This window comes from Vombatus ursinus, unplaced genomic scaffold, assembly GCF_900497805.2.
Source record: "Vombatus ursinus unplaced genomic scaffold, bare-nosed wombat genome assembly UNPS02014945.1, whole genome shotgun sequence".
In the NCBI taxonomy this organism is placed as follows: domain Eukaryota; kingdom Metazoa; phylum Chordata; class Mammalia; order Diprotodontia; family Vombatidae; genus Vombatus; species Vombatus ursinus.
Genome location: NW_020954723.1, coordinates 7,386,929 through 7,412,728, shown reverse-complemented (window position 1 = coordinate 7,412,728; position 25,800 = coordinate 7,386,929). Strand labels below are relative to the sequence as shown.

Below are 25,800 nucleotides of genomic sequence, written 5' to 3'. Positions count from 1 at the left end.
TAATTATGGAATGGATAACACCTGGCTAGATAGCAGTTTGTTTTGGGGGGGGAATCTAAGGGGTTTTAGTGGATTGTAAGGTGAATATGATTAAATAGTGTGATGTGGTACTCGAAAGAAGCATAGTTTCCAGGAATAAGGAGGTCATGCTCCCTCCAAACTCTGCCCTGGTCACACAACATCTGGTGTATTATGTTCTGTTCTGGTTACCATGGTTTAACAATACTGATAAATTAGAGAGTTTCCAGAGGAGGATAACCAAGATGGTGAAGGCCTTGAGTCCATGTCAAGTGAAGATCATTAGAAAAAACTAGAGATGTTTAGCTTTGAGAAGATGTAGTAGGGAGGGGGGAGGATGTAGAGCAGGAAGAAATGGGACATGATAGTTGTTTTCAAGAATTTAAAGAGTTGTTTGTGTGGAATCAAGATTAGGTTTGTTCTGTTTGGCTCCTGAGGGCAGAACCAGGAGCAAATAGATGAAAGTTGGAAAGAGTCCTATTTAGGCTTCATGTCAGGAAAAGTTTCTGATAGTTACAGCTGTCCAAAAATGGAATGGGCTGCCTCAAGCAGCAATGAGTTCCCCTTCATTGGAGAGCTTCAATCACAGGATGGATATCCTTGTGGGGATATCATAGTGAGGATTCCTTTTTAAGTATGGATTGGACTAGATAGTTGACAAGGTCCTTCCCAAACTCTTCTTCCTGTGATTCTATGACTAGGTTATTGAAATAGCCTTGGGAAGAAATGATGAAGGCCTGAATGAGGATGATTGCAAAGGTAACAGAAATAAGAAAGAGTTGGGGAAATTTGGGGGATTTTGCATATATGAAAAATGTGGATTGGCTTAATTTTGCCCTAATGAAAAGAAACCTACCCTGAAGCTTAACTTTGAAAAGAGTACACTCAGCAGAGCTAAGACCCATATTAATGCCATTGTTCTCAATTTATTATCTGCCAGTCACTTCAGAACTTGGTGCATTGCAGTAAGACTATTTTGCCAGCTTAGGAAACTTGATGTTGGAAAGTCATCCAAATAAAAAGCCTCAAAGACATTTCAAACTCCACAAAAAAGTATTTTAAAATGTAGTTTTTCTTATGAGATGGGTTATAGCTCTTGTATGTGATTGCATACACATATATCTACATATAAATATACACTTGCGTACATACATATTTAGAGTTAAGGCTGCAATTGCAAATAATTAATGTTAATTATAATATAAATATAATGTATATGTTTATGTAATATATAAAATAATGTTAAGTAATGCAATTGCTTTAAGAACATGTGGTCCTCAGGAAAGTTGCCATGTCCTAAGACCTATAAGAAACTCCCTATAGTCAGTGGTAGCCAAACAAATTATAAAATTTGCAAATCTTGCACAATACTATACAGATAGTATGTGGACCTTTAGATAAATGTATACATTTGTGAAGATATATGTGTATATATAGCCATATTCTTGATACCAGCCTATGAAAATAAAGCTATTTAAATTCCTAGGAAGTTATTCTTGAATTGAAAACAATAATAATGCTAACTCCTTGATCAACTTTATGGTATAAGCTTTCAAACCAACTGAATATACATTTTAATAGCACCTCAATTAATGAAAACAATTCTCAGAATTAGGATCAAAGTGATAAGGGACCCTAAAGAATCCCTAAAAACCTAAGGAATTACTTTGTGGCTCTAGGGAAAATGAATTAAGAAATGTCCCTTCTGCCCGTTAGGAGGTAAAAAGACTTACTTCTTCTTTTTTCCCTCCCAAAAATCTGGAAATATTTAAGGAAGAGGTAGACCTGCTTTGGGAGCTCACAGACTTATAACAGTTGGGAGACACCTAAGAGATTATCTATTCCAATGCTCTCATTTTACAAATGAGGAAACTGAGTGCCAAAATGGTTACACATAGTAAATGCTTAATAAAGGATTATTGATTTATTGTAGAACTAACTCTACCAGAAGAGTGGTAAGACTCTTTATATTAGTGGGAAAAAACATACAAGTTCACCCAATGAATTAGTTTTTCATAAAAGAGAAATTTAGAACATTGGTCTTAGATTTTAAAAGAAAAAGTTCTCTCTTTCAAAAATAACTGTGGAATGTAGTTATAAATTCATGTTTAATTCAAAGGGGAGACATATTTCTATATATTTTAAAGTTAAAGATACAATTGCATGTAATTAATTTTAAGAACTAATATAAGACCCAAGAAAGGCACTATGTCATGAGGGATGTAAGAAACCTCCCATAGTCAGTGATAGCCGAACAAATTACAAGATTTGCAAATATTGTGCAATATCATGCAGATAGTACGTGGAATTTTCAAGTGATGGGCCTAAAGAGTCAGGAAGACCTGAATTCAATCCTGCCTCTGATTCATAATATATGTGTGACCCTGGGCAAGTCAATCAAATAAAGATCCCCAAAGATATTTCAAGCTCCACAAAAAAGTATTTTAAAATGTGTTTTTTTCTTATGAGATGGGTTATAGTTCTTGTATGTGATTGTGTACAGATATATGTACACACCTGTATACACATATGTAAATACATATTTGGAGTTAAGGCCCTGGGCAAGTCATTTAACTTCTAAGAGATTCAGACAAACTCTCTAAGACTTAGCTACTAAATTACAGATGAAATATTCTGTGTTGGTAGACAAGGCTCCCATACCAAGAATTTTCTTCGAATAAATGACAGATCTTTCTCATATTCCTGTATGTGGGGTTTTAATATACATGACCCTGGGGCCAGTAGGGATTGTTAGCTGTCATCTAGTCCAGTGGTATTAAATTCAAACAGACATGAGGACCACTAAGCCAAGTGTAAAAATCCCTGCAGGCTGAATCACATGTTAATATTACCTATGTTCTATTCTATTTTTATTTGTTTTGTTAAATGTTTCCCAATTAAATTTTATTCTGGTTCAGGTTCTACTGGGGAGTGTTGCTGGCTATGTATTTGATACCTGTAAACAATCTACGAGGTAGCTAGGTGGTAAAGTGGATAGAAATGTCAGAACTGGAATCAGGAAGATTCATCTTCATGAGTACAATTCTGGTCTCAGCCACTTACTAGTTGTGTGACCCTGGGCAAATCACTTAACTCTGTTTCCCTCAGTTTCCTTGCCTGTAAATGAGGTGAAGAAGGAAATTACAAACCACTTCAGTACCTTTGCCAACAAAACCCCAAATGGGGTCACAAAGAGTCAGATATGACTGAAACAACTGAACAACAAATCTAATCTATCCCTCTGCCTCCAAATAAGCCCACACTCAGATCCTCCTAGCCTATCTCCAGAGGAGATTCCAAAACCATGACTACTTCTAGTAAAAGGAATCATTTTTGGAAAATGTATCCTTGTCTCTAATCTGACCTCCTTAAACTACAGCTGAGGTCCATTTCCTGTTATTCTGAGATGAACTTATGGTTTGCTGTTTATTTAACAAATGCCAATGTCTACAGGGTGATCTTCATGTACTTGAAGGCTTATGTTGGGCTGTCCCTCCTTCTGCAAGCTTTCCCTTCAGTATATTATTCCCTTTGGCCTTTCTATGTAGCGATTATGCTTTAGTCTCTTTAAGGACCTTCACAACTCTTTTCATTCAGGAAATTCCTCAGAATTTCCCTACAAAAATTAAAGAAGAACACTGGATTGGGGAAAGAAAGAGAACAAACATCTATTGAGTCTATTGTATGCCAAGCACTGTGCTAGGCACTTAACAAATATTTTCTCATTTGATCCCCACAACAGCCCTAGGAAGTAGATGCTATTATTACCTTCATGTTCTTTTACAGTTGAGAAAACTGAGTCAAACAGAGATAAAGTGACTTGCCTGGAGTCACACAACTAGTAAGTGTCTGAGACCAGATTTGAACTTAGGTCTTCCTGACATTAGGCCTGGAATTCTAACCACTGTGCACCCTAGTTGTCCTTGAATGAAAGGACCTGGGTCCTAATTCCAGTTCTGCTAGCTGTGTGATCTTGGGTTAAAGGACAATATAAAATGCCAACTATCATCATCATCATTATTTTTATTAATTCAAAAACCTCTTAACTTCTATGGGCTTCAGTTCCCTCATCTGTAAAATGGAGGAGAAGGGTTGGATAAGGCAATCTCTAATGTCCTTTCCAGGTCCAAATCTATGATGCTATTATCCAATTTCAGTAGCACAATGATCCATCCAGCTATGGGTTTTTCCAAAGAGGACAAGCAATTCATTTCTATTTTGTGCCAAACATCACAGCTGAGCTTCCTGGTAAAATGATTTATTTGTTCAGTAAAGCATTTCCCTAAATGCATTTTTTCCTATCTCTGTAGGCCTTGTTATTAAAATGCTGTTTTAGTTTTCAAACAAACACCTCAGTGTAGGGCCAACCTCAGGGAAAACTGCACTCTGTGAAGACTTTCTATTTGACATCCCTGGAGTTTTACCTCTGCTCCCTGCTCTGAGATTGGAAGCAGCTGGAGCAGAAGGATTTGCTTCTGGAGAAGTTTACCAACAACCTCATCACATCAGCTTAAAAGTGTCAGGATAGGGGCAACTAGGTGGCCCAGTGGATGGAGCACCAGCCATAACACTCACTAACTGTGTGACTCTGGGCAAGTCACTTAACCCCAATTGCCCTCACCCAAAAACAAACAAATAAACAAATAAATAAATAAATAAATAAATAAATGGATGAATAAATAAATAAATAGATAGATAGATAAATAGATAAATAAATAAATAAATGTGTAAAGATAAGAAATAAAGTTCTGACGGCAGGAGTGCCCCTATAGCAGGGGCACTTACAATAATCTTACAAAACTATCAAAACCATTTCATAGGTTTAAATGCAGAGATTGCAATTCTCCTTCAGTTAGGCCAGAAATTATCATACACACACACACACACACACACACACACACACACACACACACACAAAATCATAACCATTACAAAGAGAGTAAGTGGAATGTTTAAGGTCTGGAGACCCCAGAATCCCATGTGACTCCTTTAAGAAAAAAAAATCATTTACTCAAATATACTCTAAATAGGAATGATGGCAACATGGGAAGCAAAAATTAGATCACAGTAAAATTTCTAGTAGCTCATGAAAACAATACCATCCTATGCTGTAAATGCAAAGGGAAAAATAGTACTAATTGGGTTTTTTTAAGTCGTGGACTTCATTGGCCGTCTGGTGAAGCCTAACAACCCCTTCTCAGATTACTGTTTTTAAATACTTAAGATATACACAGGATTACAATGGAATACAATTATATTGAAATAGAGTTACTGGAATATTAAATAAAACAAGTTCATGGACCAGGTTAAGAACCATGGCTCTATAGGATGGGTTCTGGAGGCACATGCAACTACATCTCTGTTCTTGACCCTCTTCTATTCAAAATTAAACCTTCAGGAAAAGAATAGGTGTTGTATTTATCAACATGGTAGATAACAAAGTCTGAAGGAACTGATAGCATCCTGGATGACAACACTAGGACCCCAAAAGATCATAACAATCTATAATAATTATCTGAACCTGATACAGCAAAACTTAGTAGGGCTAAGTGTAAACTTCTACACTTGGGTTCAAAAAATCAAAAACACAAGAACAAGATATGAGCATCATGACTAAGCAACAGTTCGTGTGTGAAATGGGTTAGGAGTCAGGTATGATGCCTCAGAAAGTTGGATGAGATCTGAGAGTTTAGAGATATGGCCATAAAAGCACAGACCAATCATAAAAGGCAAGCACGGCCACAAAATTTTCTTGCAAAGTGAAAATATCAAAAACTAGAATAAATGAATAGTTAAGGACAGGAGAGTTAAATTTATGTAGCATGTAAGTGTCAGAAAGTGATTTCCATACATGATCTCATGATTCTTACTGAGTAAGAACAAAAATAAATTAAAAAGAGAGGGTACTTTCCTGAACAAAACATCTCCCATCAGGAAGAAAAGTCTCTATCCTTTGACCATTGACTGTCTTTCTGGGTGACTCTGGTTCTTCCTGTTATGACAATACTACATCTTGGAAACAAAGGACCTGAAGGTAAGGAGCCCCAGGAAGAAGAAAATCAAAGAGAAAAAAAAATGATGGAGGAAGGAGGTGGAGCCCCATGAGAGAAAATTTGTACATTTTGTGCATTTCTAGGTAGTGTATTACCACGTAGGGCCAGAAGTCAAAATCCAGCCTTAGAGAGACATCCATCTATCTACTTTTCAAAGTAAACTATTGCACATATGAATTTGAGCACATCCTTTCCCACTTCCTCTAGGACCCTGGTTCACTCAATTATTCCCCCTTCAATTGCAAATGCTGTAGAAAGAGTAGCTCTGATTTCTCTTCCTTCCAACATACATGATTCTCCCACATTTTCAAAATAACCTCCACTTTATTCAGTTGCCCTCATTTAGCTGCCCTTCTGATTTTCTCTTTACTTTCCAAGACTTTTCCAAGAGTAGCTTATGCCCACTACCTCCATTTTCCTCACTACTCATTACTTCTTTGACACTGTGAATCCTGGCTCTTGTCCCCACCTCTCCAATGGAATTGCTTTCTCAGATATCACCAATGCCAACCAAATCCAATTCTTGGTCTTTTTCTCTCTTAATCTTTCCTAAACTTTAAAAACTTCCATTTTTCTTGGCAATCTCCCTTCCTTTGGCCTCTAAAACAGCATACTAGCCTAGCCCCAAGTACAGACTAAGTATTCAAAAAATATTTATTGAATTGAAAATCTAAAATAATCTTGAATAATACACACTATTTGCTCATCATAGCCATCCCTAATGATGCACAGTAGAGTTGTCTGATGTTTCCAGATTTGGCTTAGGAAGACAGTACCAACCATAGACATCTCTAATATCAAATCCTGCCAGATCCACAGATCCTCCATCCCCACAAAAATATCAGTCCATAAAATGCAAAGCTTAATTATCCAGGAAACTGACAGGAAAGGCCCCTTTCCTTCAGTAGAGTTGTTTTATAGTTGACAAACAGAAGATTCTGTTGACTCCTTCAGAGCTCACCTGAATCAGTGTATCTAATTCCTGCGGGCCCACACATTTGTGATCCTGAAGAAATTCTGCCTTCTCCAAGGCAATTGTATTCTTCTGGCTGCTCTCGAAGGGTTGTTCAAGTGCCCGGAAGACAAGACCTCCTGTAACCAGATAGACCACCACAACCACAAAGATCGCCACGACTGTTTTCCACTTCATGACGGTCTGTAAGCCCTGGGAGGTATTTTCCATGCTGGCAACCACTGTGGCTCGAGAGGAAATCGAGAGGCGTGGGGCTGTGTAGTGCCCGTTAGTGACACTCTTGGGCTGACAAGTCGGTGCTGCCGCAGGAACAGCCACTGAAAAAAAGAAAGGAAAGAAAAAGAAAATTTGTTTATAAATACAAAAATCAAGATGTACCTAAAACAAAGCACAGATGTCTTTCTTGGGATAGCTTTCAAACTTTGGGATTAAAAACTGGCTTGCCAGTTATGCAGTTAAAGCCTCAGATCGGTTGCTAGTAGCTTGTCTGAGTAGTAGAATGGAAAGTCAGGGAATCTAGGAAAAAAATACACAGTCATATATAAAATATTCTTTATTTTTATGCATCCTCCTATATCAAAACTTTATAAAGCTATTTCCCTGATTTTCCACATTTTCTTGTCTTTGGATTTTATTTAATGGTAAGCATAAGACACCCACAAAAATATCTCCACGTTTGAAAAACCTGTGCCTTTGAGCTCAATTTGAACAAGGAACACCTGTGGAAAATAAATATAATAAAAAACATCACCTGTATAGCTGGTCTGTGCCATAGCAAGTATCAAGAGCTGAATGACAGTGAGTAAGACGTGAGAAAAGTTACAATTCAAGACAACCTGAATATTCAGTCTTTATCGAGAAATACAGGTGCGTTGTCAAGGAAGACAAAGGAAAAACATAAAGACAGAAATCCAAATACAAAAAAGAAACTTTGCCCTTCTGACAACAGTTACAAGGAAGGAAGAAGAGGGCTGACCATGGTGAGTGATCTTCATGCCAATTAACTTTTTCTGAATTCTTCCTAGGGGTCCATGACTGAATACATGCCTGGAACCATGTCTTGCAAAAAGTAGGTAGGCCTTTAGTAAAAAATTGTTAAACTGAGCAGAAGTGTAAAAATGTGAAAATGTAGAAGCAAACTCCTTTTCATCTATTAGTAATAGTTGTTCTTGTTTTTGTTTTGTTTTTTCCAATGTACCATCCCTTGGATTTTTCCCTGGATTTAATGGATCTCATGATATCCTCTAAAGTAAATTATTCCTTGTAGGGACAATTTCATTATCTTGAAAATAAACCAATTCTCCCTAATCCTTGACTGTAATGGCAGGAAGCTCATGATAACCTTTTATATATAATTTTATAATGCATTATAGAAATTTATGTTCATATAGGAACCAATGCCCTGCCCCCTCCATCCAGATCTCAGCCTTTCTTCATTTTTCTCATTCTTTGCAAAATGACTGTCATAGCCCTTTCAGGTTGCTGTGTAAATAAGGTATTAGGAGACGGCAAATATGATTACCCAAGAGGAACAAATAATTTAACTCCAATGAGAGCAGAGTTGAAAATAGCTCGTGTTCTAGAAACTTGACTGGGGCAGATGCTAGGATATCTGGCATACTGCAAAGGCTAGTAAAAGGCTGCAAAACCATTCTTGGTGTTTTTTTTTAAACTTCATCAATATAGTAACATGTAACTGTATGTTTTAGAGTCTAGAAGACGGTCTAGGCAACACTGTGCATAGAACACCAAACTTGGAGTCAAAAAGGGAAAGAAAAGATTCAATATTTATATAACACCTACTCTGTGCCAGGCACTTTTACAAATATTACAAATACAACTTTGGGAGGTAGGTGCCATTATTATCCCCATTTTACAAATAGGGAAATTGAGCTTTGTTGTTGCTGTTGTTGCTGTTCAGTCATTTCATATGTATCTGATTCTTCATGACCCCATTTGGTATTTTCTTGGAGTGGTTTGCCCCTTCCTTCTCCAGCTCATTTTACAGATGAGGAAACTAAGGCAAACAGGGCTAAGTGACCTGCCCAGAGTCACACAGCTGGTGTGTGTCTGAGACCAGATTTGAACTCATGAAGATGTCTTCCTGACTTCAGTTCTGGCACTATGTCCACCGAACAGCCTACCTGCCCAGAAATTGAGCTAGAGAGCAGTTAGGTGACTTGCCCGGGGTCACACAGCTAGTAAATATTAACGTTAGGCAGGATCTTAATTCAGGTCTTCCTGACTCCAGATCAGGTACTCTATCCACTGTGCCACCTAGCTGGACTGGTTACCATCTACAGTATCTCTTAGCTCTAAACCTATGATGTCATTATCTTGGGCAAAAGTCCTGACTGCACCATTTACTAGCCTCACGACCTTGGGTACTTGCTTAGCCTCTCTAAGCCACAGTTTCTCCATCTGTAAAAATGGGGGCAATAATAATTTCACTGGTTTATTTTAATAATTAAATAAGCCAAAATAGTCAAGTCCCTTTGTTAATCTTAATGGGATATATAAATGTCAGCTATTAAGATACAGGATATTTCAAAGGTATTTTAATCAAACATTGCCACTCAGAATTTTTCATTGTTCTGTCATTCTCACAATGACTTGCTATGTGACTGAGGGCATTTTATTTGATGTCTCTGTACCTTAGGACTTTAGATCAAAGATCCAGAGTCAGAAGGTACCTCAGAGGTCAACTGACACAGCAAAATGCTCACTTCTCTCTACAAATGAGGACATTTTCCCAAGCTGGTGAACAGCACTTCACAGAGGTGTGAGATCTTTTCCAGCCTTGAAGAAAGCCAACTACTGCAATTTCCTTAGCAATGACTTTTTTTTTTTCAGCAAAATGCCTTAATAATTGATGAATCATAGAAGTGATTATGGCCTATCATGCTTCATGGCCTCAAAAAAGCAAAGTGCTTGCTAGAAGCAAAAGTGATGGTGAGAAATAAGCAGAATGAAAACAATAGGAAATAGCCTACTGGGTAATTCACTTAAGTACTCTGTCTTTACTAGGTAGTTACCAGATTTCACTTTTTCACTCTTCCCAGCTTTGGAGTTTGGGGGGGGGAGTGCTATTCCTGCTGATAGAGTCATAATGATTTTAATAGATTTGCCTCATCCTAAAACACCATTCACTTTTTAATAGTCATCCTATTCTCCTACAGACTCATCACTTTAATATGTAAAATATATAAATGGGCCTCTTTTTCCTGATTCTTGGCTGGAATGCCACCATCTAGAAAAGGGCCACAGTTACCCAGTCAGGAAACAGGGCATACAGGCAGAGTACAAGTAAGCCTGCTCTGGAACATTGGGAGGATGAATTCACTTGCCTAGCCTGGAATGTGGCCCAGAGCAATTGAGGGTTAATGTCTCCTACGACCAAGACTTCCAACTATACCTCAGTGAGAAGATGTTTAAAAAAAAAAGACTGCATTTTATATAGACAAATTTAAGCATGATTGACTTGGGGGAGGGAGGAAGAGAAGAGACAATGGCAAGTGAATCCCTAATTTACTCATTGAACAGATATTTGTCAAAGGTGAACAAATGTTGTACCAGGGTTAGGTGAAAGATTTGCCCAAAGTCACATAGCTAGATTTCCCCAGAGGTACCTCCTCCTAATGTGGGAAGGGAGAGGAAGATGCAAAGCAATCATCTGATTGTCCACCATGTCTGATTCGTAAGTTGCCATGGCCAGAAAATCCTTCACCTGGTGGCCAAACTTTTGGTATTAAGCCTCTTCATACTTCACTAGGCTGGTGATAGCAGCACGCAGAGTTTAGCTGGGGCTGTACTTGAAGCCTGTCCAAGATTATTCGGCTCTGCCAGAACTTATGTTCTAGTAGCACAGACTGCCAAACCCCGGGGTCACCTCCACACCAAAAAGAGCCATAGCAGAAAGAGATAGTTTCAACAGAATAAAGTCCTGAGGTATTTTATTAGTCAGTGGAGGCTTGAATTTCTTCCATCACACATTTCTTTAATTTCTATCCTAATTAGAAAGGGGGAGGGAAGCCTGGAGGAAAGAAAGAGAGAGAAAGAGAAGGAGAAAAGGGAGATGAAGGGAAGAAAGGGAAGGGGAGAGGGGACTGGCTTTGGAGTCAGAAAGCCTGGTTGACCTCAGACACTCTCTACTTGGGTGCCCTTGAGCAAATTCCTTAACCTCCCTAGAATCTAGTTTTCTCAATTATAAAATAAAGGGGTTGGACTGGTTAGCCTTTGAGGTTTCTTCCAACTCTAAATCCTGATCCTATTATCCCATAGAATTCTCATTCCAAAGGTTGATCTTTTAAATCTACCACTTTGCTTTAATATTAAGGGTGGGCTTTATTTTGTTGGTTTTGGTAGTTAAGTTTATTGGGAGGAGAGGGGCTGGGAGTAAGGACCCCCCAGTAGGAGTTCTCATTTAGAGGGACAAGTGGAATGATAATATGGCAGATGCTCAACCCAAGGCTATACCTCTCATAGGTAAGGAGTACAGCTGTAATTTCATCCCTCTTTTCTAAGGTCTAATTCCTCTTCTTTTTCTCCATTTCTCCTCTGTGTTCTCATTCACCATTCTTTCCACTGATAGAGCCCCACTGGAAACTATAAAAAGGATAGCTGAGAGGGACTAATGTTACAACAAGGTTTAGGAGAAATGACTTGCCCAAGGTACCATGTCTAGACTCATCCAAGGGGCATACCCCCAAGAAATGAAAAGGATGGTCGAAGACAAAGGAGATAGTAATCTGTACACCTTTCCAAGAGGGAGGGACTGAAGGGTAAATCACTCCCTTCTCTGGAAACACTGCCTGGTACCATAACATCATGGGGATTCTCCCAGCTTTTTTAGCAGAGGTCATTTTGAAGAGGAGATCTTGGCTGGTTTAGAAAATATCATTTTTGATTAGCAGTGACAACAGGAAAGTTACTAATAACTTGAACCCCAACAGAACTAAGCAGCCTACATTTTAGACATACCTGCTTAAATATACTACAACAATCTGAGCTTGTTTTTGCCTCTGCCTCTCATTTCAATCAGCATAGACCAGTCAGAATCAAAGAATGGGAGACATTTGTGGTGAGATTTATATACTTAAAAAGAGTGGGTTGGTCTAAACTAAATGATCTGTAAGGACCCTTTTCTCAGCTTTAAGTTTCTAAGAGACCCACAAACACTCTCATTTATAGCTCTCAAATTCAACTAAACAAACATTAACCAAGTGCCTAATTGTGTGCAGAACATTTTGCTAGGCATCCAGGTGAGGTATACAGTTTAGATAACAAAGTCTCCACCTTCATAAAGCCTAATAAATAAATATCCATTGTACAGTACAATGCTGTTATCTAAGTAGATGATGGCATTTGGTCATAGTTGTGAAATTAGTTGCTGATTTAACGAAATTTATTTTGTTTATGGGAGAGGCAGCATGGTGTATTAGATAGAGAACAGGTCTCAAACTCAAAAAGACTTAAAAGACTTAAAAGTCCCACTTCTGACACCAGTTCTATGACCCTGGTCAAGTCACCTAACTCTTAGTGGCCCAGGGCAAAAGATGTTGTAAGGTTCAAATAAGATAATGATGTTAAGCACTTTGCAAACCCTGAAGCCTATATAAGTGCCAGTTTTATTATTATTATTATCATTATTATTATTGTTAGGTGATGACTCATTGTGGAGAACTTTCTAGTGCACTCCTGCTAAGCTCAAGCAATGTTTACAGAACAACATAGGGGTGTGCTAGTCAATGTTTAACAGCCAGGTTGGTGGAAGTGGGGAAATGTATGCACACACTTTTAGGTTTCATCTGCATTATTAACACTTTCTTAAGTCTAGATAATCATCAAAACAATAAATCAAACCCTGATTGGTAGCAATTGATTTCTGAGGTATAAATACTCACACAGATTATTTAACAATCCTGGAACAATCTAGTTAGAACCGGATCCAGCTCACCCCTGCCCAGGTGAGCTGGAATATATATTAATATATGTTAAATATATTAAAACCATATATTATCTGTATTGAACAAGATTCAGGTGAGAATACATACAAGGCATGTCCCAAACTTCACAGCTATACACATGTCAGCAATCATTAGAGCAAATTAAGTCATATTATTCATGCACTCCTCCAATCTGGGGAACTTTCAAAATCTTGATTTTGGCCATTTGTTTCAGAAAAAGGTTAACCTCCTTAGAGCTGCTAACCTTTAATAAATAACTGAAGGAAGAGGAATTTTTTTTTTTTAAACAAAGCCTGATTACACTTATGGGCTGGGAATAAAAAGACAAAATCAATCCTACCTTCAAAGAGTTTACATTCTCTTGAAAGAAAAGAATATGTTGATAAAGAAATAAACACAAAATATATACTAAACACTCACTTTTTGAGGGGAAAAGGGGTGCCCCCCAGAGGAGCCCCTGGCTCATTGCACATCACTCACCCTAAGATCAAGCTCAAACCACCTTCTTACTGTTCCATCTTGCTTTTTCTGAACCTTTGCTCAGGGTTCCTCACTGCCCCCCATGCCTGAAATACTATCCCTTCTCATTTCCACCTTGATCTTCTTAATGCCTAGCTCAAGAGCTACCTCCTACATGATGCTTTTCACAATCTAATTGTTAGATTGTTCTCCTACCCCACCCCAAAAAAAATCATTTTGTATTTACTGGGTACATATTTTGTATTATTTTCTCTATCAATATTCTTTTCTTTCAAGAGAATGTAAATTCCTTGAAGGTAGGATTATTTTTGTCTTTTTATCCCTAGCACCTCAAACAATGTCTAGCATATAACTGAATGAACTATATAGGCTTAGTTAGAGGAGGCATGACTGTGAATTTGGTGTATCTCCATCTTGGCCACACCTCCTTTAGGTTTCACTTGACATGAGGATGCTAAAGGTAGGTGCCTGCCGATTCAGGAAGAAATCTCCCAGCATCCTCAATAACTTCTTCCCCTCCCTACCCCTCAAGATATGCCCTGACCTTGGGACTTTCAGAGAGGGATGATTTTGACTGGCAAGGTCTCCCCTTCCATCCTTTGGAAATGGAGAAAGAAAAAGGAGTAAGATGTTTTGGGAACTAGGGAGGTGGAGACAGTAAAGGCATTGTACTCATGAAGAGGAGCCATCCACAGACTCCATATCCAGGGTGGTGTAGGGATGTCAAGCATCATGCCTGTCTGGGCAGATCCCAAGTTGTTGAAACCCCTTTAGAACATAGGCTAAAACTAGTGATTCGCCACACAGCCCCTCCTTTTTCACTCTCTCTTAAGAGGGAAAGTGCCCACTTCTGAACCCTGATACTTCTTCCAAGAGCATTGGGAGACTCATTCTTCTGTCTTAAAAGCTTCTCCTGTGTGTAAAAATTTGTTTTGTTTTCTTAATCCAGCAAATATGATATAGGTATTAACAACTGTATTGCTAAATCACAGGTGCTATTATTAAAATTCTGCCTTAAGAAGGAGTGATTAGGAAGCCTGAGAGGGGAGAGAGAGATTGAAAACTTCCATATTTTACCAGACTATGATTTCTGATTAGGCTTGGAATTTATTTTTACAACTTTCTAGGGCAGAGAGAATACATTTATCAGAGTTTCTCTAGGCAAGTGAGTCAGCAGCAAGGGCTAAGCAGCTGACTGACTGGCCTGGCATTGAGGGAGGCATCTGCCATTACCATACAGATTGTTTTGAAAAGAAAAGAAAACCATTCTTCCAAAAAGAGGGGGTTAAAGGGAGAGAGAGAGTTACCTCCCCAGGGTGGAAAATAGCCTGATCTACAAAAAAAGAATGGGGAGGGAGAAGTGAGATTTACTGATGCCTGCCAATTTACCAGCTCCAGAAATGCAACATCCTGCATAGCTAAAGCTGGTTTTTAGTTCCCCCCTACTTTGCTATTCCTTGAACTGCCCCCTCTCTCCCTCCCACCACTTCAGGGTATCTTCTCCAATAAGTATGTAGTAATCTCCTGGTTTCTTGGTCTTTCCTGTCAGGAGGGGAATCTTTGGTAAACTCACTCATACCCACATGCTATCAGATTAATGAGTCACCCTTTCCAAGGAGATTTACCATTTGAAAAAGGACCATGGAGAGAGAGCAATGATTAACACTGAGGAATCATTCTAGAATGGTAGAATTTCAGATAAAATGACTGGCACCTAACCAGACAAAGATATTTTAAGCAGCAGGTCATGGTCTCTCTCAAATCATACCCTGCAGCTGACCACCTGCTCCGCCTATGAATAAGGCTGGCACTGGTCCTTTGTTTGAAAGGCAGAATACTATACTTAAAAAGAGTGCACAGGGGCAGGTAGGTGGCGCAGTGAATAGAGTACCGGCCCTGGACTCAGGAGAACCTGAGTTCAAATCCGGCCTCAGGCACATAACACTAGCTGTATGACTCTGGGCAAGTCACTTAACCCCAATTGCCTCGAAAACAAACATATAAACAAATAAAAAAAGAGTACACACTTTTGAATCAAAATACATAGGCTTAAATCCCAGCTCTTATATTTACTAGGTGTGAAACCATCCATAAATCACTTCGCCTTGTTGAGTCTCAGTTTCCACATCTATAAAATGGAGGTGACATCTGTAAAATCTACTTCACAAGGCTGTTATGAAGATCCAGTGAGATAGTATATAAAAAGCCCTTTTTGCAAACCGTAAAGCACTACATAAATGTTACCTATTAGATAAATGTGAGCTGTTTATGGTTTTATCCTGCAGCTTCACAAAACAAACAGTCTCTTAACATCCTCTCCCCATTGTTACCCTCTATGGAGAATTAGACCTTTGGGAAAAGGCAACCAACTCTAGCAAACCCATGTGATGAGAGTCCTCAGTAATTTTAACAAGGCAAATGAACTCTCCTTCAAAGCACAGGCAGCCTTATGTTGTAGAAAGAAGAAGAAAACCAGATCTGTAATCAGAGGAGCTGAATTCCAGGCCTAACTACAGTTGATGTGACAGAACAAAAAGAGCTTTGGAGTCAGGAGAAACCTAGATTCAAATTCTAACCATTAGCAAGTCAGTCCATGACTCTAAGCTTAATTTTTTTCATACTTAAAAATAGTAATAATAATGTCATGAGTATTTATCCTATACTAATAAAAGGCTTTATAAACCTTAAGCCACAATATAATGGTAAGGTGTTATTAGCTCTGTGACCCAGGGCAAGTCACTTGGCCATTCTAAGCTTAATTCCTACTTCAATGACTCATCAGGTTCTGGAAGTGACTGTGTGTTCTGAAAGGCTATGTCAGCCCACACAAGCACTTGTGGGTCCTACCAGGCTGGAAAGCTTTCAATCATCACATGCCAATGGATAGTATCTTCTTTCTAATGCCTAGCCTAGCTTAGGGTCCATTTGTCACGGTTCAATTACCCCATCTTCTGAAGGATTACAACAGAAGACCTGGAATCTCACCACAGATCACCCTGTTTTGCTTCAATTTCCTCCAAGGAACAACATGGTGGCCATATCGCAAGCCTCACCCTAAGAATTATCATACTTTGGATTTCTTTTCCAAATGCTTTCACCTAAAGCTTTCTACTCACATCATCCTTTGTGTCTGTTACCTCCTCTGATTCTCACAAGAACACTGTGAGATGGGTGGAACAGATGTTGTTATCTGCGTTTTACAGATGAAGAGACTGAGGGTCAAAGAAGCAAGTGACTTGGCCTAGGTCTCCCGGCTAACAAGCCACAAAAGCCAGAATTGAACGCACATATTTTTGCTTCTAGTATAATGAGTTTCCCTGACCTGCATTGCTCCTTCAACGATCAATCTGAAAAGACACAGTGCTATAAAAAATTTAAATGGTGTATTTTTTTCATATTCAGATTTAATAGAAGTAAAAGTGAATATGAAGCTTCATTCAGAAAAAAACCAAAGTGTTTCCATACAGAATCTTACAAAATGGTTTTTCATTTCAGCAGCATCCCCCACCCATCCCCGCCCTAGCTGGTCTAACATAATTTCCTCTAAAGTGGATTCTCTAATGCAGTATTAGTGCTGCTGATATCAGCAGCATTCCTGTGATTTACTGCAAACGCAGTCATCAGTGGCTAGGGATGAACTTAGGATGGTGGAAGAGATGAATGCAAAAGGAGAAAAGAGTTCTCGAGGTGTTCCTTAGAGAGTGGAGGGGGGGTAGTTAAAGAGAATTAGTACTAATTCACCTATCCAAGAACAGGAAGAAGTTGTTAAGGCTATTAACATCTCTTATAAGTACTGATGTTATTCAGTAGTTTAAGTCCTGTCCAACTCTTTGTGACCCCATGTGGGGTTTTCTTGGCAAAGATACTGGAGTGGTTTGCCATTTCCTTTTCCAGCTCATTTTACAGATGAGGAAACTGAGGCAAACAGGGTTAAATGACTTGCCCAGGGTCAGATAGTTAGTAAGTGTCTGAGGTCTGATTTGAACTCAGAAAGGTGAGTCCTCCTGACTGTAGACCCGCTACCTAACTACTCCTCTTATAAGTACATGTGGAAATTATTTAGTTACTGACTGCAAAATTTATACACACACACACACACACACACACACACACACACACTCATACACCCATACACAGATACCATCACCCTTGAGCTCAGGTCTGAATTTTCTATAAATCAGGAATAGAATGACTTTTACCCATAGGATAGTGGAATGAATATTGATTGGCTCTGGAGCTGTAGAACATGGATTATCAAATGTCAGCTCTGCCACTTACTTACAGTATCATCATGTAATCATGTATCTGGAACTAGAGGGGATCTCAGAGATCAGAGAGCCCACCCACCCCCAATTTTACAACAGAGGAAACTGAGGCCCAGGGAGGTTCAATAACTTGCCCATGGTCACATTAAGTATAAATATTAGAGGTAGGATTCAAACCCTGGTCCTCCGATCACAAAGCCAATGCTCTTTTGATGGGCCTCCTATCTTTGTTCTCCTCATGTAGTTGTGAGGCTTGAACATACCAGGTGCTTTATAGTGTATGAAATGCCATATAAATGTTAACAATCAATGCCCAAGAGTCAGCAGAGTGTTCTGTACAAGCACTAAGCAACCACTGAGCTGTGAGCTGTTGTCCACCTGGATATTGTCCAGGTTTCACTGGGACTTTGGGCTGCTACCTTCTGGATTCCAAACCTGTTTCAACAAAACCAATCACTCTTTCTCCCAAGACACACACACACACACACACACACACACACACACACACAGTGGAGATAGCAGAGGGCAAAGATCAAAGCTAAAATCATCTCCAGTAAGTCTGGTTTGGGTCCATAGAACCATCAGAAGGTTAGATCAGTTCTGAGATTAATGTAGAATTTCAGACACTCTTTGGAGAGAGATTTTAGGATCAAGTTTCATCAAAAGTCAATACTGCTGAGGCAACCCTAGGTCTATGAAACCCTAGCTCTATGAAATTTTAAATTCTATGACAGCATGGACTATGTGTTTATAGCTTTGCTGTATTTTAATACACAGGAATGGCTAATTTATGTTTTTAAAAAGATGTATAGAAATTAGACATACAGGAAGATTTCTGAAGATTAATAGAATAATAGCTGACAACTATATTGTCATATACATGTAGTTTTATTTATACATATGGAGAGGGAATGTTGGATTTAAGCATATATGGGGATTGGCCTTAAAGGGACCTTCCATGAAGTATGTAGGGAAACTGAGCTGAGATTCTCAGGTGATACAAATGCCTCAACTCAGTGCTGAAGTGTTTTCATTTGGGGATGACACTGCTGTTCCTTAATGGTCTTTGTGGACTTTAATTTTGGGATGATGGTGAAGTCATCTTACTGGCCCCTTCATCCTATGACCCTGGTGCAGGGGATGGGAGACTGATAAAGATGACTGGTGACTGATCAGGAAGAGCCATCCAATCGATAGGCTTTAAAAGGGCAGGGAATGTCTGTTCTGTCTTCTTTCTGTCTGTGGAGCATGTCAGGTCCCTTTGAAGTTCTCCTTGAGACTTCCTTCAAGGCAGAGGAGGTTTTGTTTTCCCCTCTCCTCACCCATCCTTTTCAATACTCCCTCTTTTCTCCTAAGGTAGAACATAAACAGGAGAGGAAAGTAACACACTTGACATTACAAAAGAACATGTTTTTTCAAGGAATCCTTTGAGGTGCCTTACAGGGCCCTGAGGTTCCATTGAAAAGCTTTGGTTTAGCACAGGGACTCTTAACCTCTTCTTATGCCCTGAACCATTTCTCAAAATAATGTTTGAATTTGTTGGTTTTTTTGAGGGGGTTAGTCATAATTAAATGAAATGCTAAATTTCAGTTAGAGTTTAGTAAAAACAAAGATATTATTATATAACAGTATATTATTATGCTATAAAATACTATAATAAAATATATTTATATATCTCAATATATTAATAAATATGTTGTGTTATTTATTATATTAATAAAGTATATTTTGTCATTATAGAATATTAAAATATATTTCGATAAAATAATTTTTTTCCTATCCAAACTCACAAACCCCCATGCAATCTATCTTTGGACCCTTAGGGGATCTATGGAGTCAAAGTCTGGAACCGCTGTCTAAATTATTATGTTATTGTACACAGTAACAGCCACATTGTGTGATGACTAACTTTGATAGACTTAGCCTTCTCAGCAATGCAAGGATCTAAGATGTATCCAAAAGTCTCATGATGGAAAATGCTATCCACATCCAAAGGAAGAACTATGGAGTTTGAATGCAGATTGAAGCATACTATTTGCTCTTTTTTTTTTTACTTCTGTTTTATTTTGTGTCCTCTTTCTTGTGATTCGTTTTATTGGTTCTAATTCCTCCTTACAACATGACTAATGTGAAAATAATTTTTTTTTAATTATTACATTAATACTCAACATCTTATCACCAAACGAACACTGAATTTGGAGGCGTGGAACCTGGGTTTGAATCTCATCTCTTAACCTTCTAATCTCTATGACCTCAGGCAAATCACTTACTCTTTTTAGGTCTCAGTAAAATGCGGGGCCTGAATGAGATGTCCTCTAACGTCCTTTTCCAATGCCAAATCTATGATCCCAGGATCATCAATCATCTAGAACTCAGTGATCTCCAAGATCCTTCCAGCCCAAGATTTGAGGCACCTACAATATCACATCCTGCCAGGCACAAGATGCATGACTTTGGAGAATGCCGGGAGAGAACCATTCTACCTAGCTAGTGAAGTCTGATGCTGCAGTTTGTTTGTAAGGCACCTCAAAGGAAGCCACCTTGCTTCCTCTTGATCTGCCAATGATAGATTTTAAACAGGAAGAGATAAGGAAGCTGAGATCCAGTGCAGTTAAATAATTTGTCCAAAGTCACACACATACTGTGTGCTAGAGACAGAATTTGAACTCAGGGCTTCAGACTTCAGAGCCAATGCTCTTTCCACTATTCCATGCTGCTTTCCATGGACTATACTGTGTTGCTTGATTTTCTTCTCATTTCATTTTAAAAAGAAACTGGACTCAAGATTATATGAGTGAAAGGTCCAGTGGAACAATGCCAATCCAGTTTGATGGCAACCACTAGTGCATGATGGAAGATATAAATATAGAAAATAGATACAGTTCAAAATTTGCAAAAAGAGTTGTGTTCCAAAAGATCACTGGTAAGCTTGTGGGATGGAATTTGAAATGCACTTGCCCAAAGATAGAATGCTATAGTTTAGTTAAATTTTCAGGCTAACCTAAGAAAGTGAAAAACATTTAAAATCATCTCATTCACTCATAATCATTCCATTCCTACTGAGGGCCCTAATCACCATCTGGGTTACCACAGTATTCTTCTAATCAATCCTCCCCTCCTTCTCCCTAAAAGCACAGTTCCATTCCTAATGCACAATTGTGGTCCCATTCCTCCTTGGGAAGCTAGGTGGTGCAGTGAGTCGCATGCTGGACCTGGAATCAGGAAGACCCGAGTTCAAATCCAGTTTCAGAAACATCCTAGCTGTTTGACTCTAGGGAAGTCATTTAATTTCTGCTTGTCTCAGTTGTTTCCCTATAAAATGGGGATAATAATAGCACCTACTTTCCAAAATTATTTTGAGAATCAGATGAGATAATATTTGTAAAGCTCTTAGTGCCTAGCACATAGTAGGTCCTTAATAAATGTTTATTTCCTTCCCTTCCTCTGTTCAGAAACATTGAATGACCCTCCAGCACCTCCTGTATAAACCTTTAGGCTGACTTTCAAAGGCCTTCTAGATTGTGGTTCTAATCTACCCTCTGAACTACATTTAATATTATTCCCTTTCATATGCCTTATGATCTTACCAAACCAGATTCATAGACATTTGCCAAATACATACTATACTTCTCCATCACTGCACCATTCCTCACAACTTCCTTTGCCCCCATAGCTACGTGAAGTGAAACCCTACTCAGCCTTCAAAGTCTAGTACAAATGCCACCTCATCCATCAAACTTTTCCTGAACCCTGCCCCTCCCCCCAGCCAAAAATGTACATTCCCTCCTTAAAACTTTCATCACATTTCTTGTGTAGCCCTCAGGCACTGTCACCAAGTTTTACTTTAGTATTCTGATAAGTCCATGATTTCCTTACTGCTGGCATTTTTCTTGACAAAAATAGAAAACTTCTATGCTTTCTCATACTGTATGAATCTTGTCCATATCTTTCCATAAATCCTCTACAGAAGATGACACAACATGCTGCATGTCTTCCTTGCTTTCAACCATATATATATATATATATATATATATATGTGTGTGTGTGTGTGTGCATACATACACTATATATGTACATATATATTTTATTCCCCCAATTACATTAATTTTTTAAATATTTATTGGGGTTTTTTTAAGTTTTGTTTTCTACTCCTCCTTCCATCATTCCCATCCTCCCTCCCTCAGATAGTAGGCAGATATAGTTTATACATGTGTAATAATGTAAAACATTTCCATATTGGTCATTTTGTACAAGAAGACTTGAACAAAAGAAAAAGAATGAAAGAAAGTGAAAAATAAAGTCCTCATGTATTTTAGCTTATAGCTATGGCATCCATATTTTAGGGCAGATAGATGGCTCAGGGCATAGAGTGCTGGATGCTGGAGTCAGAAAGACTCATCTTCCTGAGTTCAAACATGGCCTCAGATACTTACTAGCTGTGTAACCCTGGGCAAGTCACTTAACCCTGTTTACCTCAGTTTCCTCATCTGTAAAATGAGCTGGATGGCAAACCACCCTAGGAGATCTGCCAAGAAAACCCCAAATAGGGTCACAGAGAGTCAGAAAGGACTGAAAAATGACTAAACATGTCATCCATTCACACATTTGGTCATCCATGTCTTTGATGGTCTCTCTTGTTCTACTCACATGCATATCATCAGTGATAATGTGCTACAGTCAACTTACACTCTCCCCCTGCCCAAAAAATGTCTTCCATTGACTTTGGTTTGTCTGTAATCATGATGATTCTCATGAGATTTTCATATTCCGTGATTTACAAGTAATTTAGCATCACTGGGGAAATGCTGACATTTAAGGGGATCTACTTTTGTGGTAGAGAGCAGTTCAGGATTACTGAGGATGCTGCACAATTTACCAAATGTATTTTAGCATGATCTCTTTTTCCTACTCAATTCTGGGCTGAGTTTACTGTCCCTCTGAAGCATTTATCCAACATATTTATACTGATACTCACTAGGCAGCTGTGTGGCATAATGTGAACAATATATGCTTTTCATCCACTTTATTTTTTCAGTGTGGATACTTGGACCAATCTCTTTTAAACTGATGTATTACATTGAGGAGGAGTCTTCACAGTAATCCAGTGCTTGATGCAATTAGTGACATGTTATCTATTCACTAGAAAACCCAGAGAACCTCATTAATCATAGGGATTCTTTCTTTATTCAGGTTTGTGTAGTTATAATTCTCCATTACACTGGTGAACATAACTCTCCCTGTGTGATGCCTCATTTGACATCAATGTATAAAAGATTGCTGAACAAAGTTATCTCTATAGTCATGTCCATCATAATCTTGCATAATTTTTAATGTATATATGGAAGATAATTTGAAAAAATCCTTTAAGGTTATGTTTTGTTATAGTAAGTCAAGTGAGATCAAATAAAAAGTGTCCTGTAAACATTAAAGTGCCAAAGAAATATTAGCTATTATTGTTATTGTTATTTTTATTATAAATGCTATTTAAAATAATATCTGACATTTTTGTAGTACTTTTAGGTTTGCAAAGTGTTTTATATATATTATCTCATTTTATTTTCACATCTTTCCTGTGAAATAAATATTACAAGTACTGTTTTCATACCCATTTGACATGAGGAAATTGAGGTTCAGAAAAGCTGTCGTTGTTTGTTAAATTCAGGATTTTAAAAAAGAATTAAAAACGAGAAGGAAAAAGAAAGATAGTCCCTGTTCTCAAGGCACTTGTACCATAATTGAGGAAGAAAACATAGATGAGAAATGTTAACATCAGGGCCAGTGGAAAAAGCTGGAATCCCTGAACATTCAGAGGCAGGGTTGATGGTAGGACCAAGAGGTCTATAGGCAGCAGTATCAGTTCATATGCCAGTACCTGGCAATCTTGAGGGCTTTTCAGCAGGGCAAATGGAAAAACATGGAGGACCTGAGGAAGTATTGGCAGAGTGAATATTATGGCCTCCTGGTGGTCCTCTATAACACTTGAAGGATTATGACTGGTGATTCCCAGGGGACTGACCAAGAAGAATAAACAACCATAATCTTTTTCTGCCTAGCTGCCCACACAGGGTCTGGGGGAAAGGTAGGAGTAGCGGTGAAAGGAAGGAATGGAAGAAGAGAAAACTACCCCTTCACCACCTGCCTGGAGCCCCTATTCAATCTCAAGTCCTCTGACTCCAAGTAGGTAAGAGGTGATATTTAACCCAGGTCCTCAATTTCAAATCCACATTCATTCATGCTGAAATTTTATCTACCTTATTCTTATTTCTTATTTCATAGACAACCAAAAGTTGAATATTATAGTCAGTAACTATTCTCTTGCTTTAAAAAAAAAGTGATTATCATACTTCAGGTTGCATTTCTTTTTGTCACTTCTCATCAAAGAAACATGTGAAAATAGTGAAGTGAACAGCTAAAGTCACATAATCATTTTTTCTGAAACATATTTACATGTTAATTCAGTCATGTAATCCAAAACAGGCAGAGGAACTGCATCAGGCTAGACCTAAGAAATTGAAGAGACTTTTCTACAGTCTTTCAGTTCTGAAGAATTTTTATTTGTGGGTCACCAAGAAGGGTATTATCTATAGCACTGGGAAATGTTCAAAGCAAATTTGTTAGGCAGAGAAAAATTTGCCTTCTTGAATTCTTGACTCTAAGGCAATATTGATCACCCTGACGCTATTTTCTGATAAATATTCATGAACATTTTTAAAGACATATGAAAACAGCATGATGTAAGGGGAAGAAGAATGGACTGTAAGACAAAAACTCGGGTGCTAGTAAGCAGGTACCATTTCAGAACATGACAGAAACATCCTTCCTTCATCTTCCTTCTTTCCTTCCTATGCTTTCTCTCTCTCCCTTTCTGTTTTCTTTCCTTCTTTTCCTTCTTTCCCCTCCCTTCCTTCCTTCCTCATGAATTTTACAGAAAAGAGACCCCCCCAAGAACATCATCCACTCTTTAAAATGTAAAACCTTCGAGAAGTGCCTTTCCTCCATTAATCAATAGATTCAATCTCCAATTTACCAATTTATCCAATCAATCTCTAATTTATCCTATATATAACTTCTTTGTACACAGTTGTTTGCATGTTGACTCCCACATTAGAATATAAGTTCCTTGAGAGCAGGAGATATCTTTTATCTTTCTTTGGATCCCCAGCACTTAGCATAGTGCCTGGCACCTAGTAGGTGTTTCATAAATGTTTATTGACTAACCAATTTCCAGAACCTAGCTAGTCTGCCACATTTTCTGCATTTCCTGCACATTTAGGGCCAGGCTAGGCCCTAATCTAGACCAACCTAGATAGAAGTTCATAAAGTGAAACCAGTGGCATAACTGGGAGCAGAAGTAAAGAGTTCTTTCTATATATTGACCAATGTTGTTCAGTCATTTTAGTCATGTCCCTCTCTGACCCCATTTGGGGTTTTCTTGGCAAGGATACTGGAGTGCTTTGCCATTTCCTTCTCCAACTAATTTTACAGACAAGGAAACTGAGGCAAAATGGATTAAATGACTTGAGTTACACAGCTAATAAGTGTCTGAAGTCACATTTAAACTCATTTTCCTAACTCCAGGCCCAGCATTCTATCCACTGCACCACCTAGCTGCCCCTCTGGGAAATGAGAGGAAACCGATGATAGTGAATAAAGAACTGGCCTTAATGTAGAGACCTCCTGAATTTAAATCCTATCACTGAAACCTACTGAGTATGTGGCCTTGGGCAAATTATTTAACCTCTCAGTGCCCCCAGGCAACTCTCAGACTATAAATTTTCAGAAAAGGTACCACCTAGTAGGAATTGGTAAAAGGAATTTCCTTATTCAGGAGTTCTCTACGTTAATGAAATCACAGGTTGTTTCTATCCCAATAAGCACCAATAAGCACATTTAGATCTAATTATAAAATACAGTGCAGTAAAACTGCTATATAGTACATTAGTCTATTCCTTAGGAATGCTGGATTGTAGTAAAGGAAGTAAATAGACTTCATCTGAGGGGCTTAGGGCTCTCCTTTGAGTAAAGTTCATGTAGAAGGAAGGAAG

At 38.4% G+C, this 25,800-nt stretch overlaps 1 protein-coding gene across 1 annotated transcript in view; it reads right to left on the bottom strand.

The window, feature by feature from the left end:
* KCNK10 (potassium two pore domain channel subfamily K member 10) overlaps positions 1-25,800 on the bottom strand; it is a 175,780-nt gene that overhangs the window by 109,371 nt on the left and 40,609 nt on the right. The window contains exon 2 of the mRNA XM_027844921.1: positions 7,033-7,361. Within this exon, the coding sequence (XP_027700722.1) occupies positions 7,033-7,361 (329 nt within the window). The remainder of the gene's footprint in view (positions 1-7,032; positions 7,362-25,800) is intronic.